Source organism: Salvelinus namaycush, chromosome 41, assembly GCF_016432855.1.
Source record: "Salvelinus namaycush isolate Seneca chromosome 41, SaNama_1.0, whole genome shotgun sequence".
In the NCBI taxonomy this organism is placed as follows: Eukaryota; Metazoa; Chordata; class Actinopteri; order Salmoniformes; family Salmonidae; genus Salvelinus; species Salvelinus namaycush.
This window is the reverse complement of record NC_052347.1, coordinates 8,619,206-8,641,606: the sequence shown is the minus strand read 5'-3', so window position 1 is coordinate 8,641,606 and position 22,401 is coordinate 8,619,206. Positions and strand designations below refer to the sequence as shown.

The 22,401-nt window shown below is 44.1% G+C and overlaps 1 protein-coding gene across 1 annotated transcript; it reads right to left on the bottom strand.

Moving 5' to 3' along the window:
- Positions 1-335: 335 nt before the first annotated feature.
- Positions 336-22,320, bottom strand: LOC120034556 (heparan sulfate glucosamine 3-O-sulfotransferase 2-like). Its single transcript, XM_038981154.1, has 2 exons — positions 21,785-22,320; positions 336-954 (listed from the first exon to the last, which is right to left on the bottom strand). Exons 1-2 carry the CDS (start codon positions 22,318-22,320, stop codon positions 336-338), a joined length of 1,155 nt encoding a protein of 384 aa, XP_038837082.1.
- Positions 22,321-22,401: the final 81 nt, after the last annotated feature.

Sequence of the window (22,401 nt, the reverse complement as noted above, 5' to 3'; positions counted from 1 at the left end):
TGGAACGATTGACATGGTACAGTGTTGTAAAAGTAACAGGCCTTTGTGAAGAAACACAATTCAGGGTATGACGAATACTAATTGTGAGATTAAATGGCATGGCAGCATATCTTTCTCTTTTATTTGGTTAACAAAACCGGCATGATGTTAAAGTAGGAACTAGGAAATTATATCAAAGGTTTTAAAGTTAGAGGCAGATTACACACACCTTGTTAAACTCGCACTGTATTTTCAAACATGAAGAGAAATTGGATTTACTTGTCCTCATTCGAATGACTCCACTGAGGTATCCATTTCAATAAGCACATATCACCTGCTTTTTTAAAATCAGATTCTCAATCCCACCTAAAGTCTTGCCCCACCATCTCATAGAATTTGATATTAAAAGGCCTATAAAAGTCCCGGAGCTGCTCAATGACCTCTCGGTCTATCTGCACATGAGTTCTACCCTTTGACTTGCCCAGGCAGCGGGGCTGGCTGCTGCTCTCCGGCTTCTTCAGGCAAGGGAAGCCTTTGGTTCGGTTAAAGTAGAAGTGCTTGTCTGTGATGATGCGTTTGAGACCCAAGAAGTCCTGGACGCGGCCCAGCTCCCCCGCCGGGTCCGTGATCAGCCGCTCGCCGCTCACAAAGTGGATCTGGGAGAGGCGAAAGTACTGCAACCAGTTCTCTAGGTGGAGGATGTACATCCCTATGCGGATAGCATTCCATGAGGTGTCTACCAGACCCTGGCTCCGGTTCTGGAAGGCCAGCTCCTCGAAGGTTGGGATGTCCGGCTTCTTGGACAGAGTCTGTGTGTAGTCTGAGATGGCCCTGGTGACTGGGTTACGCACCACCACAATCAGCTTGGTGTTGGGGGACATACTGGCGATGCGTCTGGGAGCCTCTCGTGTCACAAAGTAGCTGGGGGTTTTCTCCAAGGTGATTTGGCTGTCTAGAGTCCGTGGCATTAGTCCTCTAAATAGGGAAAGGCAGAAAGAGAAAAACATTGATTTAAAATGTATTTTTTATGCCTGGAATCCATTGTATTAGTACTCTATAAGGGGATAGAATAGTAAAGCAATTTAATTGTCTTGCAGAAATTGTTATCCACTTCGATAGCTGAAAAGGTTTCATGAAAAACAACTCATGTTCCCTATCTCCAGGGTGACAGTGATGCTGAGGGCTGGAGGGAAATCATCCAATCACATTTTAGACTGGTGTTCATAAATCACAATCACCTGCATTAAGGACATCCAACAGAAAAAAATACTTGGGAAAATCTGGGTCACACTAAATAGGTCATCATTTTCATAAAGTTTCTGGGGAAATGCAAGTTTTTCTCATATCTATTTAAACTATGCACAGCAAAGTAAAGACTGGTGTTCTGATATTTCCCAAGAAAATGTAGAGACTGGCATTGCTCTGGAAATTTCCTTTCATGATTCGAGCAATGGGAGTTAAGAAATGCATCATTCCTGTTTAAAACCTGGGTTATGCAAAAGTTGTATTTAAACAAGGAGTCACTAGAGCCAAGTACCCCACCGGCCAAACCCTCCCCTAACCCAAACAATGCTGGGCCAATTGTGCGCCGTCCTATGGGACTCCCGGCCACGGCCGGTTGTGGCACAGCCCAGGAATGAACCCGGGTCTGTAGTAACGCCTCTAGCACTGCAATGCAGTGCCTTACACCGCTGTACCACTCGGGAGGCCTGAATAGTTCTAAGATCCAATTACATCCTACATTTGAATACAACATTATTGTCCATTGGTTAGAACAGAAATGTGTCTTCTGGCTTTCCCAACATGCTTCTGGTCCACCCATTGTGTATCCATAATACAAGCTCTAGATCCAGTAAAATGCTTCTTCCCTCCAGGTCAGGACCTTGTTTCCAGAAACCTTTGAACATTAACATGGATAGATCCCACCTAAAGTGCATCGAGCAGTTTCTCCCAAAACCATTCTTGCACTAAAACTGATACAGTAAATATAATAGTAACTTTATGTCTGTGACTGATGATTCTGTGCTTCCGACTTTGTGGCAACAGTTTGGGGAAGGCCCTTTCCTGTTTCTGCATGACAATACAGAAATGGTGTGTCAAGATCTTTGTGGAAGAACTTGACTGTCCTGCTCAGATCCCTGACCTCAACCCCATCGAATACCTTTGGGATGAATTGGTATACCGACTGCGAGCCAGGCCTAATCGCCCCAACATCACTGCCCGACCTCACCAATGCTCTTGTGGCTGAATGGAAGCAAGTCCCCGCAGCAATGTTCCAACATCTATTGGAAAGCCTTCCCAGAAGAGTGGAGGCTGTTATAGCAGCAAAGGGGGCGACCAACTCCATATTAATGCCTATGATTTTGGAATGAGATGTTTGGCTTGAAGGTGTCCACATACTTTTGGTCATGTAGTGTACCTTAACAGTCTGAGAAATATTGATCAGTTTAGCTTGATTTATGAATCCTGTGCTGTTCTGCTGGGTGTCTCAGTTAGCCTTACCAGTTTAGGGCCACAGGCAATCATTAATCTTCCATGGAATGGAAGGAACAGAACAGCAGTAGCACCATCCCCAGAAAACAGCTTTACAGTACGCTAAAAACATGCTACTACTGTATATCTCAGGTGCTATGTGATGGAGTCCCAACTTAGTTACATCATCAGCCTTAACCTATAGTATAGCATATTCTTCCTCTTTCTTCACACTTCCATCATCATACATGTATTATTGCGTTGATGGAATTTTAGGGACCTATATAATCTCACGGAGAAAGCTACAGACATTCCAACACTGTTGGGTTATATAATTTCAAATGCTACCCTTTTCGGTTTCACAATTCTCACCAACACTGTTAAAAGAAATAGCTGCAATTAGGCATATTACATAAACCTTTTTAAAAAATCCACACAACCAACACCCAGGATGGTGTTACGGACAGTCTAACACTTCCCCTGTTGCCTGGTGCAGGAGCTGAACGCAGAAGGAACAAGATCTGAAATGGTCACTTTTTTGCTGATGAGAAGGAGTGTTGGTGCTGTACTAGCTTTAGCGTACTCCGTAGCATTTCCCAACTGCCACCAAGTGGTGCATTTCTTGTCGATTAGGAATGAAAGAAAAACCATCCCCTCCTATAACTTTATTTAATCCACCAAGGTTTCAGACGAGACCAGGACACAAACAGGTTTTGTGCAGCTTCCCATAGAGAAAGCCATAATGGAACATATCATTCATGGGATGCTCTTACTTCACACAAACAATTACATTCTCCATTTTCCAAGTACAAGACAACAATGATCCACTGCCTAAAGATGAACATGTGCATTTTGGGGAGCACAAGAACAACATGACATGCTCACATTATCTACTGGGTTTGCTGAGTCCCGGGTTTGGTTGAACAGAAACCTAGCTTGAATCGAACTTTATTTGTTCATGATTGGAGTGATGAGATACGCATGTACATTTGCTCTTTAGATTATTCCCCCCTTCTCTTTATCATTAAACGTTAACAACTTGTCAGGGACAGCTATACCACTGTTTTATTAACCTGGTTTTAATTACATTGGTGGAATTAGCATTAACATAATCTGCACTTCCACAGTGTAGGCCTACACGTTGTGCGTTCATTCTCAAATCAGCTGGGATTTAATCCATGTCATGTATTTGAGAAATGAATTTACCCTCTCAGATCTAATAAATTACATTGATAAAATAAATGGTCCATCTGCTGTTCTCTGTAGTTTTTTATATTGAACTAACATTTGTTTTACAGATATTGATTATTATAAATTAAAGCCCATCCACATGATTACAAAACATTCAATTGCGTTGGCCTCCCTGTATTTAGATGCCTGCCTTTTTCAGTGGAGGTGCTTGTTGGCATAAGAGAGGACAGGAGGAGGCTGTATTTGTAATATGCCAAGGTTACTGTGACATGTTGTAAGCCATTTAGCAGCAGCGTATTCTGTCCTGACACCCTATGGTGGTTGAAGAGAACAGCGAGCACCTTCAGTAGTGTAGCTTTCTGAAAGCCTTCATTGTCGCTCGGTAGGCCTACTCTCAAAAGGATAGGGTCACCATGATCACTCCAGCTCTCAATACCGACAAGCTTTTTGGAGCTCTGGGACTAAGTTACAGTGGAGAATGCTGGTAGATGATATATTGTAAATCATATCAGATAACTCCGTAGAATTAACCATTAGTATAATATTAATATTGATGTAGAATATAGTTGGAAGGTATACACACAATGTGGAACTGTACTGCCATTGCACACATTTTGACACATACAGTACACCCACACACACACACACACACACACACACACACACACACACACACACACACACACACACACACACACACACACACACACACACACACACATCTATAAAGCTGGTAGTGTAATAAATACCATTTTAAATAACACAAGCATATTGCTATTACATTGTTATAACTAACTTCTTTCTAAAACAGGGTTTCTCACAAGCAGAACCTGAGACCCACACACACCCAAGGACAGAGGGCTGGCACAGACCTTCCATAAACACTGATAAGAAAAGAGTGCTTGGGTCTGCATTTCACGAAATAATGAGACACACACATAACCAAGGACAGAGGGCTGACATAAACCTTTCATAAACACTGATTAAATAGGAACATCTGCGCACACACCTAATCTCCTGTTTTAGCTGAACATTTGGTAACAAATAACTTTTGCTACAAGACTCAGAAGGATGACGCACAGCTCATCAGGACCAATCTGAGAAGACAACAACCTGATCAGGACCAACCAGAAAACCAGATCTACCAGACTCTACCTACTTTCTGTGCTGTATAAAATGACTATGTATTTCTGTTATCTGGGCTCTGTCTGCAGGTTCCTTACGAGCTGAATGAACGAGTCCAAGCATGCTTGTGTCAGATATCTTTACCTCTGAATAAAACTGCTTTTTATTATACGAATATCCACCCTGTCCAGAGTCTCTACTTCGTCTCAGTTCTCCAGTAAACTTGTGTCATCAACAGTAGTAACTGGCATTTTGTGTCATGAATCAAAGTTGTAGAGAGATGGATGGGCTCCCTGCTCTGATCATCATCCGGATCCTGTGAGCTGGAACTAAATTGACTGGAGTAATTTACAGCCGTCTCCTGTCCAGGTTATTGGTGAAACTCTGAGAGGAGTCAGGATGCGTTACAGGCTTGGCTGTGACATTTTAATCACTCTGTTAAAATGAATCGAGGTGTGGAGGATCTATCCCAACATTGTAAATGTGCCCAGTGCTCACAAGATTGCAAAGAGATAGCAATTCCCCCCTCACCGGTAAAAACACACGTGTGTATTTAATATCCCCCTCCTGACAGATGTGTTGAGAAAAATCATGTCTGGCATACTGTAACATTAAAAGTGCCAAAGGATGTGCCAAGTTCCCTGGCTGCTAACGTGGCTCCACTGAGCAAGTCAACATTGTACAGACACCCAGGCACCAGCCATATCAGGCATGTAAGACCGTAGCAGCAGGTAAAGGTCAGCTTTGGATCATCTCCTTCAGCACAATCAATTAACCCAGACCTCGCCAGTGTAACTTCATTGATGTTTCAAATCAAGAGGGAATTGAGTGCATTGTAAGAGTCCTCAGTAAATATTTGCTCGTGAACCACAGTAGTGCGTATACAAAACTTTGGTATGGTCATTAGCAGGTCTTTTGATGTGGACGAAATGGAATGTGTGTGACGGCAGATGCACAGAACACTTGTAGCATCTCTAAGGATGAGCTAAAATGTAGCATAGCATCTTTCAATACATGTAGAGAACATGTGTGGCCTCTCTAAGGATGAGCTAAAATGTAGCATAGCATCTTTCAATAAATGCACAGAACATGTGTGGCCTCTCTAAGGATGAGTTAAAATGTAGCATAGCATCTTTCAATAGATATACAGAACATGTGTGGCCTCTCTAAGGTTGAGCTAAAATGTAGCATAGCATATTTCAATAGATGTACAGAACATGTGTGGCCTCTCTAAGGATGAGTTAAAATGTAGCATAGCATCTTTCAATAGATATACAGAACATGTGTGGCCTCTCTAAGGTTGAGCTAAAATGTACCATAGCATCTTTCAATAGATATACAGAACATGTGTGGCCTCTCTAAGGATGAGTTAAAATGTAGCATAGCATCTTTCAATAGATATACAGAACATGTGTGGCCTCTCTAAGGTTGAGCTAAAATGTAGCATAGCATCTTTCAATAGATATACAGAACATGTGTGGCCTCTCTAAGGTTGAGTTAAAACGTAGCATAGCATCTTTCAATAGATGTAGAGAACATGTGTAGCATCTCTAAGGTTGAGCTAAAATGTAGCATAGCATCTTTCAATAGATGTAGAGAACACGTGTAGCATCTCTAAGGTTGAGCTAAAATGTAGCATAGCATCTTTCAATAGATGTACAGAACATGTGTGGCCTCTCTAAGGTTGAGCTAAAATGTAGCATAGCATCTTTCAATAGATGTAGAGAACATGTGTAGCATCTCTAAGGTTGAGCTAAAATGTAGCATAGCATCTTTCAATAGATGTAGAGAACATGTGTAGCATCTCTAAGGTTGAGCTAAAATGTAGCATAGCATCTTTCAATAGATGCACAGAACATGTGTAGCATCTCTAAGGTTGAGCTAAAATGTAGCATAGCATCTTTCAATAGATGCACAGAACACGTGTAGCATCTCTAAGGTTGAGCTAAAATGTAGCATAGCATCTTTCAATAGATGTAGAGAACATGTGTAGCATCTCTAAGGTTGAGCTAAAATGTAGCATAGCATCTTTCAATAGATGCACAGAACACGTGTAGCATCTCTAAGGTTGAGCTAAAATGTAGCATAGCATCTTTCAATAGATGTAGAGAACACGTGTAGCATCTCTAAGGTTGAGCTAAAATGTAGCATAGCATCTTTCAATAGATGTACAGAACATGTGTGGCCTCTCTAAGGTTGAGCTAAAATGTAGCATAGCATCTTTCAATAGATGTAGAGAACATGTGTAGCATCTCTAAGGTTGAGCTAAAATGTAGCATAGCATCTTTCAATAGATGTAGAGAACATGTGTAGCATCTCTAAGGTTGAGCTAAAATGTAGCATAGCATCTTTCAATAGATGTACAGAACATGTGTGGCCTCTCTAAGGTTGAGCTAAAATGTAGCATAGCATCTTTCAATAGATGTAGAGAACATGTGTAGCATCTCTAAGGTTGAGCTAAAATGTAGCATAGCATCTTTCAATAGATGTAGAGAACATGTGTAGCATCTCTAAGGTTGAGCTAAAATGTAGCATAGCATCTTTCAATAGATGCACAGAACATGTGTAGCATCTCTAAGGTTGAGCTAAAATGTAGCATAGCATCTTTCAATAGATAAACACGTTTTTTTTTTAAAGTGTGGGTCTTGCGTGTCTCCATTATAATTATAAAGGATTATGTCCACCGTCCTGAAATGAAATGAATTATAAATCCAATCCAAACCAAAATTTTGACAGCGAAGATGGGTCTCTTAAAGAAATGGTTTGATTTGTTTGATCTTAGCTAGCTACATAGCCGTCTTTGTATCAAAGATAATTGTGTAGTTATTGAGGTTCGCTAGCCAGCTATTTTCGTCCTAACGTAACGTAACGTAGTCAACACTGCTAGCTAGCCAGCTAGCCACCGAATAGCAGCACTGTAGAAACGATTGCATTACAACGGAACGACTTGATTAGTGTAGTGTTAGCTAGCTACACAGTTGTCTTTGCTATCTTTGATTTGTTTGATCTTAGCTAGCTACTTAGCTAGCTACATAGCCGTCTTTGTATCAAAGATAATTGTGTAGTTATTGAGGTTCGCTAGCCAGCTATTTTCGTCCTAACGTAACGTAACGTAGTCAACACTGCTAGCTAGCCAGCTAGCCACCGAATAGCAGCACTGTAGAAACGATTACGTTACAACGGAACGACTTGATTAGTGTAGTGTTAGCTAGCTACATAGTTGTCTTTGCTATCTTTGTATCTAAGATAATTGTGTAGTTTTGAGTAATTATCGGTTAGCTAGCCAGCTATTTTCGTCCGCCGCGCTGCCGTTCTCCTACCTAGTCAACACTGCTAGCTAACACTGCTAGCTAGCCAACTTCTACCGAATAGCAGCACTGTAGAAACTTACATTACAACGGAACGACTTGATTAGCGTAGTGTTAGCTAGCTACATAGTTGTCTTTGCTGTCCTTGTATCCAAGATAATTGTGTAGTTTAGAGAAATTTAGAGAAATTGTCGAGGTTACCTAGCCAGTTAGAGGTTACCTAGCCAGCTACACTTTCAAACAAAGTCAACAACGCAGCCACTGCTAGCCAGCCTACTTCACCAGCCAGCAGTACTATATCATTTTAGTCAATAAGATTTTTTTTTTTTTTTGCAACGTAAGCTTAACTTTCTGAACATTCGAGACGTGTAGTCCACTTGTCATTCTAATCTCCTTTGCATTAGCGTAGCCTCTTCTGTAGCCTGTCAACTATGTGTCTGTCTATCCCTCTTCTCTCCTCTCTGCACAGATCATACAAACGCTTCACACCGCGTGGCCGCCGCTACTCTAACCTGGTGGTCCCAGCGCGCACGACCCACGTGGAGTTCCAGGTCTCCGGCAGCCTCTGGAACTGCCGATCTGCGGCCAACAAGGCAGAGTTCATCTCAGCCTATGCGTCCCTCCAGTCCCTCGACTTCTTGGCACTGACGGAAACATGGATTACCACTGATAACACTGCTACTCCTACTGCTCTCTCCTCGTCTGCCCACGTGTTCTCGCACACCCCGAGAGCTTCTGGTCAGCGGGGTGGTGGCACTGGGATCCTCATCTCTCCCAAGTGGACATTCTCTCTTTCTCCCCTGACCCATCTGTCTATCGCCTCCTTTGAATTCCATGCTGTCACAGTTACCAGCCCTTTCAAGCTTAACATCCTTATCATTTATCGCCCTCCAGGTTCCCTTGGAGAGTTCATCGATGAGCTTGACGCCCTGATAAGTTCCTTTCCTGAGGATGGCTCACCTCTCACAGTTCTGGGTGACTTTAACCTCCCCACGTCTACCTTTGACTCATTCCTCTCTGCCTCCTTCTTTCCACTCCTCTCCTCTTTTGACCTCACCCTCTCACCTTCCCCCCCTACTCACAAGGCAGGCAATACGCTTGACCTCATCTTTACTAGATGCTGTTCTTCCACTAATCCCACTGCAACTCCCCTCCAAGTCTCCGACCACTACCTTGTATCCTTTTCCCTCTCGCTCTCATCCAACACTTCCCACACTGCCCCTACTCGGATGGTATCGCGCCGTCCCAACCTTCGCTCTCTCTCCCCCGCTACTCTCTCCTCTTCCATCCTATCATCTCTTCCCTCTGCTCAAACCTTCTCCAACCTATCTCCTGATTCTGCCTCCTCAACCCTCCTCTCCTCCCTTTCTGCATCCTTTGACTCTCTATGTCCCCTATCCTCCAGGCCGGCTCGGTCCTCCCCTCCTGCTCCGTGGCTCGACGACTCACTGCGAGCTCACAGAACAGGGCTCCGGGCAGCCGAGCGGAAATGGAGGAAAACTCGCCTCCCTGCGGACCTGGCATCCTTTCACTCCCTCCTCTCTACATTCTCCTCTTCTGTCTCTGCTGCTAAAGCCACTTTCTACCACTCTAAATTCCAAGCATCTGCCTCTAACCCTAGGAAGCTCTTTGCCACCTTCTCCTCCCTCCTGAATCCTCCTCCCCCTCCTCCCCCCTCCTCCCTCTCTGCAGATGACTTCGTCAACCATTTTGAAAAAAAGGTCGACGACATCCGATCCTCGTTTGCTAAGTCAAACGACACCGCTGGTTCTGCTCACACTGCCCTACCCTGTGCTTTGACCTCTTTCTCCCCTCTCTCTCCAGATGAAATCTCGCGTCTTGTGACGGCCGGCCGCCCAACAACCTGCCCGCTTGACCCTATCCCCTCCTCTCTTCTCCAGACCATTTCCGGAGACCTTCTCCCTTACCTCACCTCGCTCATCAACTCATCCTTGACCGCTGGCTACGTCCCTTCCGTCTTCAAGAGAGCGAGAGTTGCACCCCTTCTGAAAAAACCTACACTCGATCCCTCCGATGTCAACAACTACAGACCAGTATCCCTTCTTTCTTTTCTCTCCAAAACTCTTGAACGTGCCGTCCTTGGCCAGCTCTCCTGCTATCTCTCTCAGAATGACCTTCTTGATCCAAATCAGTCAGGTTTCAAGACTAGTCATTCAACTGAGACTGCTCTTCTCTGTGTCACGGAGGCGCTCCGCACTGCTAAAGCTAACTCTCTCTCCTCTGCTCTCATCCTTCTAGACCTATCGGCTGCCTTTGATACTGTGAACCATCAGATCCTCCTCTCCACCCTCTCCGAGCTGGGCATCTCCGGCGCGGCCCACGCTTGGATTGCGTCCTACCTGACAGGTCGCTCCTACCAGGTGGCGTGGCGAGAATCTGTCTCCGCACCACGTGCTCTCACCACTGGTGTCCCCCAGGGCTCTGTTCTAGGCCCTCTCCTATTCTCGCTATACACCAAGTCACTTGGCTCTGTCATATCCTCACATGGTCTCTCCTATCATTGCTATGCAGACGACACACAATTAATCTTCTCCTTTCCCCCCTCTGATAACCAGGTGGCGAATCGCATCTCTGCATGTCTGGCAGACATATCAGTGTGGATGACGGATCACCACCTCAAGCTGAACCTCGGCAAGACGGAGCTGCTCTTCCTCCCGGGGAAGGACTGCCCGTTCCATGATCTCGCCATCACGGTTGACAACTCCATTGTGTCCTCCTCCCAGAGTGCTAAGAACCTTGGCGTGATCCTGGACAACACCCTGTCGTTCTCAACTCACATCAAGGCGGTGACCCGTTCCTGTAGGTTCATGCTCTACAACATTCGCAGAGTACGACCCTGCCTCACACAGGAAGCGGCGCAGGTCCTAATCCAGGCACTTGTCATCTCCCGTCTGGATTACTGCAACTCGCTGTTGGCTGGGCTCCCTGCCTGTGCTATTAAACCCCTACAACTCATCCAGAACGCCGCAGCCCGTCTGGTGTTCAACCTTCCCAAGTTCTCTCACGTCACCCCGCTCCTCCGCTCTCTCCACTGGCTTCCAGTTGAAGCTCGCATCCGCTACAAGACCATGGTGCTTGCCTACGGAGCTGTGAGGGGAACGGCACCTCTGTACCTTTTTGCTCTGATCAGGCCCTACACCCAAACAAGGGCACTGCGTTCATCCACCTCTGGCCTGCTCGCCTCCCTACCTCTGAGGAAGTACAGTTCCCGCTCAGCCCAGTCAAAACTGTTCGCTGCTCTGGCACCCCAATGGTGGAACAAACTCCCTCACGACGCCAGGTCAGCGGAGTCAATCACCACCTTCCGGAGACACCTGAAACCCCACCTCTTTAAAGAATACCTAGGATAGGATAAAGTAATCCTTCTAACCCCCCCCTCCCCCTTAAAAGAGTTAGATGCACTATTGTAAAGTGGTTGTTCCACTGGATATCATAAGGTGAATGCACCAATTTGTAAGTCGCTCTGGATAAGAGCGTCTGCTAAATGACTTAAATGTAAAAAAATGTAAATGCACAGAACACGTGTAGCATCTCTAAGGTTGAGCTAAAATGTAGCATAGCATCTTTCAATAGATGTAGAGAACATGTGTAGCATCTCTAAGGTTGAGCTAAAATGTAGCATAGCATCTTTCAATAGATGCACAGAACACGTGTAGCATCTCTAAGGTTGAGCTAAAATGTAGCATAGCATCTTTCAATAGATGTAGAGAACACGTGTAGCATCTCTAAGGTTGAGCTAAAATGTAGCATAGCATCTTTCAATAGATGTACAGAACATGTGTGGCCTCTCTAAGGTTGAGCTAAAATGTAGCATAGCATCTTTCAATAGATGTAGAGAACATGTGTAGCATCTCTAAGGTTGAGCTAAAATGTAGCATAGCATCTTTCAATAGATGTAGAGAACATGTGTAGCATCTCTAAGGTTGAGCTAAAATGTAGCATAGCATCTTTCAATAGATGCACAGAACATGTGTAGCATCTCTAAGGTTGAGCTAAAATGTAGCATAGCATCTTTCAATAGATGCACAGAACACGTGTAGCATCTCTAAGGTTGAGCTAAAATGTAGCATAGCATCTTTCAATAGATGTAGAGAACATGTATAGCATCTCTAAGGTTGAGCTAAAATGTAGCATAGCATCTTTCAATAGATGCACAGAACATGTGTAGCATCTCTAAGGTTGAGCTAAAATGTAGCATAGCATCTTTCAATAGATGTACAGAGTCAGGTATTGATGTGACTAAGTCAATAACTCAATCATGGAATATTCTGCTTAATCTTAAACCTTTGTGGCACAGGAGGTTGGTGGCACCTTAATTGGTGAGGACAGGCTCGTGGTAATGGCTTGAGCGGAATCAGTGGAATGGTAGCAAACACATCAAACATGGTTTGATGCCATTCCATTTGCTCTGTTCCAGGCATTATTGTGAGCCGTCCTCCCCTCAGCAGCCTCCACTGCTTTGTTGATTTTGTTTGCCTTCTTCAGTGTTGTATTCACGTCCTCCACGTTCAAGCTATCGCCCACTGTCAGTACAAAGGTTGTGGCGGTGACACACTGTTTTCAACAGAAATAATCTAGGCCTCATGGTACTAATTACCCAGCTTTATGATGAGTCGGAGGATTGGACAGTAATGCGAAGGCCAGGCCTGATCTGATTGGGATTTAAATTGGAAACCATCAATCATGACAAGCAGGCAGCGTCCCTGCAACAGACAGACAGATGGAGCGATTTAGAGAGTGGCCCCTATCTCTGGCAGAGCAGAACGTGTCTGTCATCACACAGACTAATAATGAACCGTGCCTATTATACAACACACAGCTTGTGAGTTACTGTCTACTAACCAGGGACAGGGAGCGTGGTGACTTCAACGTGTCCATTATCTGTGGTGTTGGGATGGCCTCGGCTCGAGCGGGGGTTATTTGGAAAACACCCCTGATTAAATTATGACAAAGGTCTCATGGCTTATCATGGTCACTTCCAAATGATCTGTAGAACGTAAGATGAAGTGAGATCAGTGCAGGGAAAAGCCTGGGATTTAGAGCATGTCTATACTGCTTTCTTGGTGGATGCTAAGAGCATGTTGTTGAAGTGTAGTGTTATACAGTATTGTATGTGGATTTCAAAGCTTTCTCACATACCTCTATTACCGGGGCCTGAATTATATTCACATTCACATAGACAGTCATACTCTTATCCATTGCTTTCATTCTGAAGCCTTTCATCTTCTAATTTGTATTACATCTCACAACAATACAGGGAATACTCTATCTAAGGTTATAGGATTCAGGGACAGATAATACCAGTATGTGAGAAAGCTTTTAAATCATTATAGAGTATTGCTACAAACCACGGTATGTGTCTATGTTTAAGGTATGGCTACGTCATATCTTCAATGACACAAGGAGGGTTAATTTGTACAGACCATGTTGTGTTACGGTTGCAAACAACCCAGATTGCAATTACACATGTGTTCTAACGCACAATTGCTGTGATAAAACCAGAGTCGCTATACAACCGCATCACCAACTGCAGTCTACTCCCCTCGCCTGGTACGAAGGAAAAAGCGTAATTCTGTCTCCACTGGAAAAGATGATCTTATTAATATTTCACTCACTCCCATTTCTGCTGGGATGACGTCCAAGCATTAATCACCAGTCAGCAGCGACGGAAGCTGGTCTCAATGGAAGTCAATTAAGAGTTACCGAGCAATGTCCCAGCAATACTGAAGCCAGGTCAGCCGGTTGGTTAACTCGACCAAGAAATCAGTTATAGTCAACCGCCAAGACAACCAGCAGCAGGTCTTATTCAATTTGAAACAAAGCAAATCTGCTGTGTACACATCTAAGGTTGAGTTAAAACGTAGCATAGCATCTTTCAATAGATGTAGAGAACATGTGTGGCCTCTCTCTGTGTACACACCTTGTCAATCTTTTCCAGAGTAAACTATGTTTTTCCATCAGGACTGTCCTATTTGTCTGTATGGGAAACAAATATTTCTGAATCAGAATCAGTCTGACCTCAATGATGTCTGATTTAGTCGTGTTGGCTGTGCACTGTGTTTCACAGAAATGACAACACATTGGAATATTCTAATCCACTGAGGATGTTGAGAGACAATTGCTCTCCTGAAGCGATAAAGCGTTGAATTAAGGCGAACCAAATGCTGTTACTGTGTCTGACTTTGATGTGGGAAAGTGTCCAACTATCCCAAAATGAAGACACTCTCAGGAAGACACCAAAATCCATGGCTGGCAAGCTGCACATCCTCAGATGAGCATTTCAGTTAATTGTGTAAATGTTTCAGATTAATTAACTGCGGCTCAGCTGCCAATTTCAATGAAACACAGTGTAAACAAAACTATTTCAGTGCATGTCAGCCTGTCCTCACATCCTGTTCAGTTTAAACTTGTTTCCTCCTGTCACATTTCCCCCTGTCTGTCTTTGCAAAAGGCTTTCTGCTGAACTGCAGCGAGTAACGGAAAACATTACCAACACATAATGAGACAATGCAAATATTCATTCAGTCTGTATTTGAAATACAAATGGTTCTAAAGACACCTGGCATATGCTAGAGATAGGAAATATTGGAATATTGCTTGCAAGGAATCAATTCAAAATCAAATCAAATTGTATTTGTTACATGCAACAGGTGTAGACCTTATAGAGAAATGCTTACTTACAAGCCCTTAACCAACAATGCTTTAAGAAGTTAATAACATTTTTTTAAAGTGTTAAGATGAGTGTTAAGATGAGTAAAAAATATAATTTTTTAAATAAAATAATAACAAGCGAGACAATATACGGGGGTACCGGTACAGAGTCAATGTGCGGGGGCACCGGTTAGTCAAGGTAATTGAGGTAGTATGTACATGTAGGAAGAGTTAAAGTGATTATGCATAGATTATGAACAGAGAGTAGCAGCAGTGTAAAAGAGGGGTCTGGGAGGCCCTTTGATAAGCTGTTCAGGAGTCTTATGGCTTGGGGGTAGAAGCCATTAAGGAGCCCTTTGGACCTAGACAAGCGGTACCGCTTGTCGTGAGGTAGCAGAGAGAACAGTCTATGACTAGGGTGGCTGGAGTCTTTGACAATTTTTAGGGCCTTTCTCTGACACCGCCTGATATAGAGGTTCTGGGTGGCAGGAAGCTTGGCTCCAGTGATGTACTGGACCGTACACACACTTGCGGTCGGAGGCCGAGCAGTTGCCGTACCAGGCAGTGAGGCAACCAGTCAGGATGCTCTCGATGGTGCAGCTGTAGAACCTTTTGAGGATCTGAGGACCCATGCCAAATCTTTTCAGTCTCCTGAGGGGGAATAGACTTTGTCGTGCCCTCTTTACGACTGTCTTAGTGTGTTTAGACCATGATAGTTTGTTGATGATGTGGACACCAAGGAACTTGAAGCTCTCAACCTGTTCCACTACAGCCCCGTCGATGAGAATGAGGGCGTGCTCGGGTCCTCCTTTTCCTGTAGTCCACAGTCATCTCCTTTGTCTTGATCACGTTGAGGGAGAGGTTGTTGTCCTGGCACCACACGACCAGGTCTCTGACCTCCTCCCTATAGGCTGTCTCATCGTTGTCGGTGATCAGGTCTACCACTGTTGTGTCAACGGGAAAATTGATGATGGTGTTGGAGTCGTGCCTGGAAATGCAGTCATGAGGGAACATTGAGAACAGAAGGGGACTGAGTACAATCCCCTGAGGGGTCCCCGTGTTGGTGGATGTGTTGTTTCCTACCCTTACCACCTGGAGGCGGCCAATCAGAAAGTCCAGGATCCAGTTGCAGAGGGAGGTGTTTAGTCCCAGGGTCCATAGCTTAGTGATGAGCTTTGAGGGCACTATGGTGTTGAAGTCTGTAGTCAATGAATAGCATTCTCACACCGGAGTTCCTTTTGTCCAGGTGAGAAAGGGCAGTGTTGAGTGCATTAGAGATTGCATCATCTGTGGATCTGTTGGGGCAGTATGCAAATTGGAGTGGGTCTAGGGTTTCTGGGATAATGGTGTTGATGTGAGCCATTACCAGCCGTTCAAAGCACTTCATGGCTACAGATGTGAGTGCTACAGGTCAGTAGTCATTTAGGTAGGTTACCTTAGTGTTCTTGGGCACAGGAACTATGGTGGTCTGCTTGAAACATGTTGGTTTTACAGACTGTCAGTGAAGACACTTGCCAGTTGGTCAGCGCATGCTCGGAGTACATGTCCTGGTAATCCGTCTGGCCCTGCGGTCTTGTGAATGTTGATCTGTTTAAAGGTCTTACTCACATCGGCTACGGAGAACGTTATCACACAGTCTTCCGGAACAGCTGGTGCTCTCATGCATATTTCAGTGTTACTTGCCTCGAAGCGAGCATATAAGTAATTTAGCTAATCTGGTAGGTCTGTGTCACTGGGCAGCTCGTGGCTGTGCTTCCCTTTGTAGTCTGTAATAGTTTGCAAGCCCTGCCACATCCGTGACGGATCCTTACAAGGCACCCCGACCGTCGTCCACGAGATCTCCGTCTTTACCTCCTGCGAATGACAGGGATGAGGGCCTTGTCGGGTGTCTGGAGTAAATCCTTCCTGTCCAACTCGTTGAAGAAGATGAATTCCTCCAGTACGGAGTGAGTAATCGCTGCCCTGATATCAAGATGCTCTTTTCGGTCATAAGACACGGTGGCAGAAACATTACGTACAAAATGAGTTACAAATAACGCAAAAAAACATACACAATAGTACAATTGGTTATGGGATCGTAAAACGGCGGCCATCTCCTTCGGCGCCATGATTATCCCGGAAATAGTTTGATGCATGTATACTATGTATTGTACTAACTAGACTAGACTCCAGGAAAAGCAGTTTGAACAGAGTTGTGCATATCCCCATTTATTCAAACTCAATTTACTACAGTCAAAACTACACATTTATTTAATCACATTACACATTTATAGGCTTGGTGTTGGCCATGTTAGATTCTGTCTCTCAGAATAGTGTCATTGTGTGGCCTTTCCTCCAGGGTGGCCTACCGTTCTCAACAGCTCTTAATGATATATATGTACAACTGGGTTACCTACAGTTGGTAAAGGCTCTATCCCTGTCTCTTTGAGTAGGAAACTCACAACACCACTACCTCTGTCTCTTGCTGCTGGCAACTCCAGCTAATGACTTATTCAATACAAAATCCTAATACCAAAACCTCACTGTGCCATGGTGTCTTTGGGGGATATTCCCGAGAGGAGTTGTTTTTGTAATTAATGTTAACTGCTACATGTTTCTGAGCTATATCGGGATTAAGACTCCTCATTACTAGTGGAGAGAGATGCCTGGGCCAGTGGAATGTGCACTTCCCTCCGTTAAATGAGCAGCAGACAACTTTCTGTCCTCGTCAACCTTTCTGACGCTAGAGTTCCGGGGCTCAGTATCCTCCCTGAGCCAATTAATGGTGGACCTGGAGAATACTCTTGGCTGAAGCAGATTCTACGAGGCCTCTTGCACAATTTGAACACTTCTCAGGGAATCTATTTGATGTGCGTCTGACTCCTGTAAAATCAGTAGAGCTGAGATGCCCTTTTAAGTTGTGATGGTGATGGTGTGTAGTGATGCGGATTTGTTCGATTTTTTTGATCGTGTGCGAAAATGGAAAAACGCGTCCCCGAAGTGTTGCGGAATTGGTTGCAGTATAATGTATGATTCAGCTGCCCCTTATAAAGTCACAGGGATGGAGAGACACTCACATCCAATCTAAATGAGGCCAAATGGGTCTTATTCTATTCTGGAGATCAAGTAATGAACACTGCACCATTTCACTGTCGTCGCACAGGTCTGTCACTTACAATGGGGTGAAAATAGTTGGATTATGCAAGTAATGCTCAATTAAAAAGATTAAAAATAGAGGACAGTCTATCACAGTGCCTCATTAGACGATGGTGACAATCGTATTATTTAAGGCTGAGACCAGGTCGTATTAGTTCTCGTCTGCATAAAGTTTCAGCCACCATGACTGAGGTGAACTAATACAGCAAACACCCATTACATTTAAATGGATGGTGTCTCATGTCTTGGACTGAAATAAAATGAAAAATAAGACTCTCTAAAGCACATTATTAAAGGTGATTTGTATGGAACTTCTGACGTTAATCAGCCAATTTATCTGTCTCATTACTGGCGGCATTTATGTGGCTCTTATTGCAAGACGTCAGTGGCTAAACTAAAATTGCTTTCAGAGGGGATTAGAGACACTGTTGCGAGGTCCTGGCCTCAGTGGCATTTTAATTCATCAGTCCCCAAATAGTACTGATGAATTTAGAGCCTGTGTGTGTGTGTGTGTGTGTGTGTGTGTGTGTGCATGCATGCATGGGGGTGGATACGTAAGTGTGAGTGTGTAATTAATAATTAACGTGAAACTAATTATAGGAATACAGTATCTGCTAATATTGGCACTATATTGGCACAAGCCTACTGCACACAAACTTCCCGCTGTTCTATTAGTCTAATATTAGCATTATTGCAGTTATATTATAGGCCTATTCTTAACCTCCAGAGCTAAGTGTGTGAAAAAGCACTGCTACGTCAAGTCCTCAGCCCTGAACTGAATGCCTCCAGGTCCTTTTTATTGATTTAAGCAGCTCCCCATGGGTGAGTCTGACTCAATTGACTTAAACACAGCAGGTATAACTGGCTTCACACTACGATGGGACAGCGAGCACACACCACAACCAACTGGGCTTAGGGAGAGCTGCTGGGTGATTTCACTAAAGTGGCCTGTCTGACAGAACCTCCTACAGAACAGAACACTTTCTAATGGCACATTCTTTGTTTCAGTGGGTTTTCTCTCTCAGCTAACTGTAGATGCGACCTATGAGAGTTCCCTGCTTGGTTTCACTCAACAGGCACCATGTTCTGCCAGAGAGGAGAATGTGACACCTGTGTAATGCCTGCTTTTAGGCATGCAGGTACCATCTTCAGCAAAGGTCTTACGGTTGCCAAGAGATGAGAGCAGGTGGAGTCACACAACTGAGCCAAGCGGAGCTGAGATTTACTGGATCTTGCCATGCTGGAAAGGATTATGTGAAAGGAAAATATCAAAGCCAGCACGGTACTGTTTGGGTAGGCACAATAATGAGAAAAGGCTATTACTCTTCTATGGACTTCTTTATCCAAGGTCTGACTCGTGGGTAAGAGACAGTGCCAGTGTCCCGTCTTATCGATGTACACTGGAGCGGCATCCCGTCAGAGGGAAGGCAGGAGGAGTCCTACCTTATCCGAGGTCACTAATCAATATTAGCCATGTTTCTGCTGGAGAGGGTTTCTTAAAAGTCTGCCTCTGAAAATATATTTTACTGTTGATCTGCATGTTTACTTACTGAAATTCGACACTGCAGCTATACTGTGGCATTTCAACCTGGGTATCAAGCCAAAGTAACTTCATCCTGGATTTGTGGCATGATTTGGGGCATGATTCATGCTTACGATTCCAATTGCTTTCGGTTTGAGTGTTTCTTTTACTCTGGTATTCCGAAATATTTGTATGCTTTGGGAAATCAAAGCTTTAGATCAATTATCTCACAAACTACACTATATGGTATGTGGCTCCCCCTTCAAATTAGCGGATTTGACTATTTCAGTCACACCATTGCTGACAGGTGTATAAAATTGAGCGCACAGCCATGCAATCTCCATAGACAAACATTGGCAGTAGAATGGCCTTACTGAAGAGCTCATTGACTTTCAACAAGTCAGTGTGTCAAATCTCTGCCCTGCTACAGCTGCCTCGGTCAACTGCTGTTATTGTGAAGTGGCAACGTCTAGGAGCAACAACGGCTCAGCCGCAAAGTGGTAGGCCACACAAGCGCACAGAACGGGACCACGGAGTGCTGAAGCGCGTAGCGAGTAGAAATCATCTGTGTTCGGTTGCAACACTCACTACCATGTTCCAAACTGCCTATGGAAGCAATGTCAGCACAATAACTGTTCGTCAGGAGCTTCATGAAATGGGTTTCCATGGATGAGCAGCCGCACACAAGCCTAAGATCACTATGCGCAATAACAAGCGTCGGCTGGAGTGGTGTAAAGCTCGCCACCGTGGAGCAGTGGAAACGGGTTCTCTGGAGTGATGAATCACGCTTCACCAACTGGCAGCCCGACGGACAAATCTGGGTTTGGCAGATGGCAGGAGAACGCTACCTGCCCCAATGCACAGTGCCAACTGTAAAGTTTGGTGGAGGAGGAATAATAGTCTGGGGCTGTTTTTCATTGTTCGGGGTAGGCCACTTTGTTCCAGTGAAGGGAAAATTTAACGCTACAGCATACAATGACATTCTAGACGATTCTGTGCTTCCAACTTTGTGGCAACAGTTTGAGGAAAAACTTTTCCTGTTTCAGCATGACAGTGCCCCCATGCACAAAGCGAGGTCCATACAGAAAAGGTTTGTCGAGATCAGTGTGGAAGAACTTGACTGGCCTGCACAGAGCCCTGACCTCAACCCCATTGAACACTTTAGGGATGAATTGGAACAGTGACTGCGACCCAACCTCACTAATGCTCTTGTGGCTGAATGAAAGTAAGTCTTACCAGAAGAGTGGAGGTTGTTATAGCAGCAATTAGGGGAACCAAAATCCATATTAATACCCAGAATTTTGGAATGAGATGTTCGACGAGCAGGTGTCCACATAATTTTTGGTAATGTAGTGTATCTACACTGAGAATACAAAACATGAATAACACCTGCGCTTTCCATGAAATAGACTGACCAGGTGAATCCAGGTGAAAGCAACAATCCCTTATTGACGTCACTTGTTAAATCCACTTCAATTACTTTAGATGAAGGGGAGGAGACATGTTAATAAGGAAGGATTTTTCAGCCTTGAGACAGTTGAGACATAGATTGTGTATGTGTGCCATTCAGAGAGTGAATGGGCAAGACAAAATATTTAAGTGCCTTTGAATGGGGTATGGTAGTAGGTGCCAGGTGCACCGGTTTGTGTCAAGAACAGCAACGCTGATGGGTTTTTCACGCTCAACAGTTTCCCGTGAGTATCAAAAATTGTCCACCACCCAAAGGACATCCAGCCAACTTGATACAACTGTGGGAAGCATTGGAGTCAACATGGGCCAACATCTCTGTGGAACGCTTTCGACACCTTGTAGAGTCCATGCCCGGATGAACTGAGGCTGCAACTCAATATCAGGAAGGTGTCCCTAATTGTTGTTATACTCAGTGTATCTATGAGTGTTCTCTACTGTATTGTGTTATGAAAAAGGATCTCTAAGTGATCATTATCAACAATTTCAACAAGAGTGGTCGGTAGAGAGGAGGGAATATACTGCACACTTATTCCATCCCACAAGGTACATGATTAGCCTAATGATCATGAAAAACGTTATGGACTTTCACGAACACAATCGTGGGACAGTCAAGTATACACCGTGGTACATACTTTTAAAGCTGACTAATAATGTCAGAGATACGCATTAGAATAGAATGGATATAAATGCAATACACCCAAGCATATCTATATTATATCATAGGCAGGCCTACATACATTAGGTTGTAAGAAATTATAAGCCTACTTAGCCTAAGCCTACTGTTTTATTGTGACAAATTCCTTTGTAGGGGGCATGCACTTGTTCAAAAAATAAAATATTGAAAATGAATATATATCATAAACAGACAAATTAGTTTATTATATATTGAAATCAACGTGACATTTCGTACCTGTACCAGTCCAATCCTCTGTCATAGTTTCTATCGAAAAAGTGGGGCTCTGTTCCAAGCGCGCGCACATCTGGATGAATTCGAATGAACTCCAGCACCGCCCTGGTGCCGCCCTTCTTCACCCCGATGATTAGTGCGTTAGGTAACTTTTTGTTTCCATATTTCTGTGCAACAGTAATATTATATTCGGATGGGGCAATACTCCGTTTGTGAGTGATGGGCAAGGCAGAATTTCTACTTTGGTTGCGAGCATGACTTGATCCTTGGTGAGTGAGTGCCACGTTTAAAGTCTCATCCAGAGCAGTCCTCCTGTCCGCGGTGCAATCTTTTTGCAGAAGTTTTTTGCTTCCTACGTTCTTGTGATGGAGGCACCTTTTTTCCTCATAACTCTGGGTTGGCATGATTGTACCACAACAAAACAGTATGCTGTAGCATAAATATGTGAAGGACAATGAAATGGTGAATATAAAAATAAATCGTTTGCTCAACCTATTTGAAGATGGCACGATTCGGTTTGAGATTAACCTATATGCCATATCTCCATGGGTCAAGGGACTGCATGTTTTTCTTCTGTGCTGCGCATGGACTGCGGTGTCTCCCTGTGGAACCGGACTCTG

What these genes read in the sequence shown, in the direction of transcription:
- LOC120034556 (XM_038981154.1), bottom strand. Translation starts at nt 22,320, where the DNA reads ATGGCATATAGGTTAATCTCAAACCGAATCGTGCCATCTTCAAATAGG. An exon ending in AGAGGATTGGACTGGTACAG is followed by an intron (nt 955 to 21,784) that starts GTACGAAATGTC and finishes TTCCCTATTTAG; the next exon opens with AGGACTAATGCCACGGACTC.